The sequence below is a fragment of the Martes martes genome (genome assembly GCF_963455335.1).
Source record: "Martes martes genome assembly, chromosome: 6".
Lineage (NCBI taxonomy): Eukaryota > Metazoa > Chordata > Mammalia > Carnivora > Mustelidae > Martes > Martes martes.
Window position 1 is genome coordinate 121,471,042 of NC_137893.1, and position 8,002 is coordinate 121,479,043.

The 8,002-nt window shown below is 48.7% G+C and overlaps 1 protein-coding gene across 1 annotated transcript; it reads right to left on the minus strand.

The window, feature by feature from the left end:
- Positions 1 to 4,469: 4,469 nt before the first annotated feature.
- On the minus strand, positions 4,470 to 7,160 carry LOC308344405 (patr class I histocompatibility antigen, A-2 alpha chain; the record flags this gene model as incomplete). Its single annotated transcript, XM_080805956.1, has 6 exons — positions 4,470 to 4,710; positions 4,825 to 4,915; positions 5,372 to 5,556; positions 6,096 to 6,371; positions 6,644 to 6,850; positions 7,094 to 7,160. The coding sequence occupies 6 exons, from the start codon at positions 7,158 to 7,160 to the stop codon at positions 4,571 to 4,573; spliced, it is 966 nt and encodes a 321-aa protein (XP_080662082.1). The 3' UTR covers positions 4,470 to 4,570.
- Between the last annotated feature and the right edge of the window lie 842 nt (positions 7,161 to 8,002).

Here is an 8,002-nt window from a genome sequence, read left to right on the forward strand (position 1 = left end):
TAAAGCAACTTGGAATCTGTTCAAAACAAGGAACAAGAAATCCATGAAGGAATATTTTCAGAGAGCAGGGATTCAGAAATTTTTTCCAGTTTTATTGAGAAATAATTGACATGTAACATGGGTTTAAGTGTACATTAATGAATGTTGATTCATGTATGTACTGCAAATGATAGCCTTGGCTAACACCTGCATCATGATACACAGTAACTTTTATTTCTTCTTCTTTTTTGGGGGGGGGGAAGTGGGAACATTTAAGGTCTACTCTTAGGGATGAATGAGTTTTTCTTTATGTTGAGCTGATAACTGCTTCCTTAATCTTTCATCTGGTTTTGCTCCATGGGAGAGAAAATATGTCTCTCACAGCATATCTTGCATTTTTCTTCCTACAAAAAACTGTTTAAATGTGTATGTAAGGGGTGCCTGGGTGGCTCAGTGGGTTAAGCCTCTGCCTTCGGCTCAGGTCATGATCTCAGGGTCCTGGGATCAAGGCCACGCATCGGGCTCTCTGCTTAGCAGGGAGCCTGCTTCCCCCCCCCCCCCCGCCTGCCTCTCTGTCCACTTGTGATATCTCTCTCTGTCAAATAAATAAATAAATAAAATCTTTTAAAAAAATGTGTATGTAAGATCCTTCCCCACACTGAGTGCTCCATCAAGGACTTCAGTGCTTCTTCCCTCTCTGGCAAAGCCCCAGGATTGCTTGTGTTTTTGTTACAAAATACTCAGGCCTCTCCCCAGACCTACCATCTTGGAATGTTGGGTGTGGGCTCAGGAATCACTTACTTAAGCAGCCTTACAGGAGAGGCTGATGCACGGCTATGTAGGAATCCTGCTTAATGTGCTCACTACTCAGTGTGGGATTTGAAGAACAGCAGGACCAGCACCAGCCTTGTTATAAATTTTAGAACCTCATGCTCTACTCCAGCCTGTCTAGCTCTTCATAGTCCAGGAAATTCTTGTGTACACCAAAGGTTGGGCCTCCTTGGTCTGTGTGTTTTCTAGATGCAGAACCAAACTATGCAGTACACTCTGGGTGTGTGCTCTCATCAGCTTGTTTAACCCTGAGGAGTTCAGGGTTCTGTACTGTTCCTCTTTTTTTCTGTGGCCATCACCCCTTTAGGGATGTCATCTTTGGTAAAGGCTTTAAGTGTGGTTTATATGGCATGACCTCTCACATCTATTTCTCTAACCCAGATATTTCTCCTACCCTGAACTCTATATCCACCTGTCAATCTCACTTGCATCTTTTTTTAAAGATGTATTTATTTTAGGGACAAGAGGGGAGGGGCAGATGGAAAGGGAGAGAGAATCCCAAGTGACTGAGAGAATCCCAAGTCCCAAGTGACTCCCTGCTGAGCAGGGAGAGGGTGGTCTGATGCGGGCCTCTGGTCTGATGGCATGACCTCAAGATCATGACCTGGGTCAGAATCAAGAGTCGGATGCTTAACCAACTGAGCCACCCAGGTGCTCCACACTTGCATTTCTAGTAGACATCTCAGATTAATCATTTCATAAATTGGATGCTTGTGATGCTGCTTACTCAAATGTGCTACTTCCAGAGACTTCCCCCTTTCCACTGAAGGCACTGCAGTGTGAAATATTGGGTGCTCTCCTTGATTCCTCATTCTCTCTCTCCCTAGAATTAATCCATTAGGAAATGCTGCAAAGTCCATCTTTAAATATATCCAGAGCCCAGTCATTTCTACTAACTTCCCTCCTCACACCCCAGATATACAGCCAACATCCCCCTCCTGGGACACTGCACCAGTTTCCTACAGATTCTATACTGGTTGCTTGCCTTTGTACCTCTCAGTTCTACACAGCAGCAAACAGAGGCTTCTAAGGAGAGGTGGTACTAAGTGGGTCGTCTCTTTAAAACCATCTTGTAACTGCACGTCATGCAGAGAAAACTCAAGCCCTTCTAATATCCTAAGGCCCGGACATCTGATGTTATTTCAGCTGCTCTCTGTTCCAGCCACAGTGGTCTCCTTGCCCTTCCTTAACACAGGACATGCTCCTGCCCTAGTGCCTGTGCACTGGCGGTTCCCTGCCTGAAAAGAACTCCCCCCAGACATCCTCTTACACAATTCCTTCATGTCCTTCAGATCTCTCAAAGGCACCTTGGTGAGGCTCATTCTGATCACTGTAGTAAAGTAGCCATCTTCCCCTTCCCATCATAGGTGCCTCTCTGGATCACCTTCTACACATACTTCCCAACATCTAACATACACATTTCCCTTGTTTACTAGCATACAGTCTGCCCCTTACTCCAGAACATATGCCCCACAAGGTGGGCAAATTTTTTCTGTTTTTCACTGAGGTGTTCTAGATGTTAAAATGCTCCTGTATCTGACAGTTATCAGTTGAAAGAATGATCTGCATGGAGTACCTCTCTCTTCTAGATGAGCCTCAGGCCACAGCTATTCATGGCAGCTACCACTTTTCTCCCCATTGTTGGTCTCCCTGCTCCACCGGCATTGCCTCTATTCCACACCATCCCTCCTGCACAGCACAGGAAACAATTACAGTTCTCCATTCAGAAAAGTTGTACTTAGGGGCGCCTGGGTGGCTCAGTGGGTCAAAGTCTCTGCCTTCGGCTCGGGTCATGGTCCCAGGGTCCTGGGATTGAGCCCCACAATGGGTTCTCTGCTCGGCAGGGAGCCTGCTTCCCCACCCCCACTGCCTGCCTCTCTGACTACTTGTGATCTCTGTCAAATAAATAAGTAAAGTCTTCAAAAAAATTTGTACTTAGACTTATGGGTTATATATTTCAGAGAAATGTGAATTCAAATCAGACACTGCTTTATAACTTTATGAATAGGATTGGAAACAGAATGAAGATCACTAGATCTAAAGACAGGGGGTCAGGTAGGTGAGCAGAGAAGACAAACTGAAATTTAATAAGGATGCGAAATGATCAGATCCTATCTCTTAACTCCAGAATCTGCTTTTTAAAAAAGATGGTGGAAGATGCAGAATGATCCAGAATAGCTGTAGAAGGAGAAGAGATGGATGGGTCTGAAAATTCATCTTGCAATACCGCAGAGACTCCTGTGTGCAAGGGCTCACTGGGCCTTGTGGGAACAATGAGAGGCCATAGGGCCCCTGTGATGGTCACAGACTGGGGATACCAGAGGAATATGAGACCAGAACTTGTACACAAGAATAAGAAGAGGCCTAATTCTCTATATAAACAAAGAAAAAAAAAACACCCCAAAACTGGGGGGTGAAGGTCTAATCCAAGCTGGAGCCTAGCCTGACCTGGTCAAGGAAGCTTTTGATGCCTGTAGTCCTAGAGACAGGTGATGTCTGAGTCCCTTTGATCATAGGTCATGGTGGAATAAGTTTCCACTGAAGGGACCAGGGAATAGCAAAGATGACTTAGCTGAGGAGTGACCATGTTAAAGCCCACAATGCACTGAGTACTAACCAGACACGGTTCCGTCCACAGCTGGCTACTCAGCCTCTCCTGTCCCACCTACAACAGACAGCACAGCAATCAGGCATCTGGAAGTTTCTCTGCTTCCATTTATTTCCTGTCTCAACTTTAGGAGTCTTCTCCTTTATTACCATATCAGTCCTATATGACAAGAATAGAAAACACAACTTCATATCCAGATTTTCTTTTTCTTAATCTTTTAAAAAAAGATTTTATTTATTTATTTGACAGACAGCAAGAGCAGGAACACAAGCAAGGGGAGTGGGAGAGGGAGAAGCAGGCTTCCTGCCAAGCAGAGATCCTGATAAGGGGCTCAATCCTAGGACCCTGGGATTATGACCTGAGCCAAAGGCAGATGCCTAATGACTGAGCCACCCAGGTGTCCCTGTATCCAGATTTTCAATAGAGAAGTAAAATATTTCTTCTCAGCCAAACATGAAGTAAAGACAGGGATGGAGATGACCCAGTCCCATCTTTGCTAGAGCAGGAAAGCAGATCAGGGAAGAGAGCACAGGTCAGTTTGTCATTGTCTGGGATAGAACAAACAGGATGTGGTCAGGGCCCACAGGAGATGAGACTAAAGGAGGAGCTATGGGGTAGGTGAGCTCCCCGTGGTGTCCTGTCTACACTATCCCAGGGTCTCAAGAATCACTCCTTCCAGACTTCCAGTCAGCTGTGAGTAGCTCCCTCCTTCTCCACATCAGGTCAGAGGCCAGGAAGAAGACTGGTTATGGTATCCAGAGAAATATCCTAGTACTGTACCAAAATGAAGTTTCCAGAACTGTTAACTGAAGATGTGGCTGTATTGGAAAACACAGAGAAAGGATATGTAGGGGCACTGGACCAAACTTCTGGAGGTCTATCTACATCAGGGAATTGCCCCTGACCTTCAACTGCTGGGGATCAGGTCCCCAACAGAGGACTATAAAGGTGAAATAATTTATATTATTTAATATAATATTATTTAATATAAAGGTGAAAAATTTGTCCTTCATTTGCACAAGTCTTTACTAAAGAGTAAATGTTAGCAATTGGCTCCAGAGTGGGCAAGTATAGGTATGTGGATGGTACCTCTCATTAACAAGGCAGGACAAATTACCTGGGGCTTGAAACCTCTCAGTGGGACAAGAAAACTCAAATTCCCCTCCCACTCCCTTCTCTACCTGAGTGCTTCTTCCTCCACATCACAGTTCCCACCACCACAGTTCCAGTGACTACAAGAACCAGGGCAGCAATGGTGCCCATGATGGGGATGGTGGGCTCAGGTGGTGGCTCTGGGAAGGGAAGGTGAGGGGCCCAGACCTCAGGTTTGAGTCATGACCTTGAAGATGTTTCGCAGAAGAGCTACTTTCTCGGAGAAGAGGTTCCAACCCCAAATCCCTCCTTACCCCATCTCAAGATGATGGGCTGGGGCAGCCCCTTGTGCTGCACATGGCACATGTATCTCTGCACCTCTCCAGAAGGCACTACTACAGCCGCCTGTAAGGGCCTACTTAATCAGAGGGAGCCATTTTGTTGTTTATGCAGTAAACTTAGATTGACCCTATGCAGTAAACTTAGATTGACCCTGCCCCTCCCAGAGGAACTTACTCGCAAAGCCCAGATACAAGGGTGGGTCAGGCCAGGTAGAAACATCCAATCAGTGGGGCACGCATATATCTACTAGGGTGAATTGTAATTCAATTGGCCGCCCGTGTGTGACCTAACATGACTGTGCAGTTTTTCCTGTGCATTGCAATCTCATTGGCCACCTATCTATAGCCTGGCTAAACTACCTCTATAAAAGTTAGTCTGTGAGGCTGGGAGGGGTCGCCTCTTTGCAAGAGACAGCCCTGACCGGTCAGTTTGATTCTCTATGCTTGGCGCGAAATAAAGCTTTGCTTGATCTTTGCTTTGTATCGGTCTCGCTCCTTTGATTACGGACCCTAACAGCGCCCACTTCTGGAAGGTTCCATCCCCTGCAGACCTGGTCTCCACAATCTCTGTGTCCTGGGTCAGGTCCTCCTCATCACGCTGCCAGGTCAGAGTGATCTCCACAGGGTAGAAGCCCAGGGCCCAACACCTCAGGGTGACATCATGGTCAGAGATGGGGTGGCAGGTCACATGTGTGTTGGGGGGTTCTGGGGAAGAAGAATCAGAAAATCTACACTTTGGGTTACCTTCATGGGTCACAAAGCAGCACTTGTGACCAACCTGAGGATGGAAAGGACAATTGGTTTAGGGATCTGAAATAATGTTTTAGAAGCAGGGAGAGATTCCAGGACAGGAGAGTGCAGGTCTAAAGTGGGGAATACACTAATGGTCCTGACTGTGGGGGACCATCAGTGACTCGGAAAACCTGGAGTCAGACCTCCAAAGATGTTCTCAGATGGAGTACAAGTCTTGAGAGGGAAAGTCATGGTTTACAAGGTGATTGCCAGGATGGAGGGGACCATTTCAGGGATGGTCTCCAGCTGCCCCCCAGGAGAGACTGGATTCCTCAATTGTCCTTTAGAGAAAAGTGGCCCTCTGGGTGAGTCACTGTCTAGTAGGAACATGAACACACAAGTGGATCTCCCTCTCCTCACCTGTGGGAGGGCGGTGTTCTGATATTGAGTCTATTTCCCTTCCTGGTGGGAAGCCAGCGCCAGGGGAGGGGCGATCAGGGAGGCCCTAGTACCTGTGTGCAGCAGCGTCTCCTTCCCCTTCTCCAGGTGCCTGTGGAGCCACTCCACGCATCTGCCCTCCATGTATTTCCTGTAGTGCTCTGCCACACCAGTCGCCTCCCACTTCTGACGGGTGATCTGCGCGGTGGAGTCTGCCTCGGTCCAGGAGCACAGGTCCTTGTTCAGGGCGATGCGATCCATGCCATCATAGGCATTACGAAGGTACCCGCGCAGAAAGCGCCCATCAGGCCCCACGTCACAGCCTATCACTCTCTGGAAGGTGTGAAACCCTGACCCCGACCCACCAGGACCTATCGTCATTAAAACCTAAACTGAAAACCAAACCCAGTAGAGTCCCCAGGGTTCTTTCCCGCTGGGGGCATGGCAGTGTCCTGCAGCCTCGGGGTGTTGCTCCGACACGGAGACTTGGGGCTACCCCGGCCGTCCCGCCGTCCCTGGGGATGGGGGTCATGATCTGTCTCCTGCCCGCGTCGCTCACCGGCCTCACTGTGGTCGTAGTAGCCGCCCACTTCTCGAAGCCTCCCTCAGAGTGTCTGTGTGCACGTCCTGGAGTCCCGGGTCTGCTGGTCCCAATACTCCAGCCCCACCTGCTCCACCCACGGCACCCGCGGCTCCATCCTCAGACTGGCAGAGTCGCTGTCAAACCACGCCAACTGCGTGTCGTCCACGTAGCTGAGTTCCAAATACCGGGGCTCCCCGCGGCCAGGCTGGGACACCACAGTGAACAAATACCTCAGGGAGTGGGAGCCTGCGGGCGCGGAGAGGCTGAGACCTCGTCCGACCCCTCCCCTCCACCCGGGTCCGATCCCAGGTGGATGAGGCCGGAAGGGCAGAGGGCAAGGGGTTCACGCATCAGAAAGGGGGTGGTGGGTGGGGCAAAACATCTGTGAGGTCATGTGGTAAGGGCTCCGAGTGCCAGGTGGCGGAGCAGTGCTTGGGTCTGGCAGCTTCTTCCCTCCTCCCACGCTGAGGCGGTTTCTCCCTCACTCACCCGTCCTGGTCTCGGTCAGGGCCAGGGGCCCCGACAGCAGCAGAAGGAGGAGGGCTGGGGGACGCATCACTGGCAACCACCTGTTCTGGGGAGAAGCCGAGGCTCCTGGCCGCCAGTGAAAACACCCGGAACGCCGATTGCCTTCTCTAGAAACCCGACAGGCAATGAGAGTGCGAACTGGGGTCGTCTCATGAGTATCCAGGCAGGAGGACCTGACACAGGTTGGGAGAGGAAGTGAAACCAGGGGAGATGCGGACTCCGTTAATAAGGGGCTTTCCTGCCTAAGACACCGCCCTCCTGCCGGACCCTGAGAGACAGGCCTAGGGATTTGTGACTGTCTTGATCCCTCTTCTCCTGCAGTGAGTGGTCTTGTCATATTGTCTCACTGAATCAGTGACTCAAGCATTTTGTTTTCAGGATATCTATACAATTTTACAATTTAGTGAGTACTAATATCCAAGGATAATTTTGTTCATGTGGGTTATACCTATCAATACATAACCGGGGCGCCTGGATGGCTCAGTGGGTTAAGCCTCTGCCTTGGGCTCAGGTCATGATCTTGGGGTCCTGGGATGAGTCCCACATCGGGCTCTCTGCTCAGCAGGGAGCCTGCTTCCCCCTCTCTCTCTGCCTGTGTCTCTGCCTATTTGTGATCTCTGTCAAATAAATAAATAAAATCTTTAAAAAAATACATAACCGTACTAAGAATAAAAGAGGTTTTAAAATTTTTTCAAGAGATCATTTTGAATGATGTTAATAAGCCATTGCATGTTAACAAAAATTTGGTGAAAAATAACTATTTCCCGAAATAAACAGGGCAGTGAGAATATTGATCTTTGTACATATTGCATTGTTGCAAGTCTATCACATTAGAAGACCGCTGGATGTTCACATTTGCAATCTTTTTTA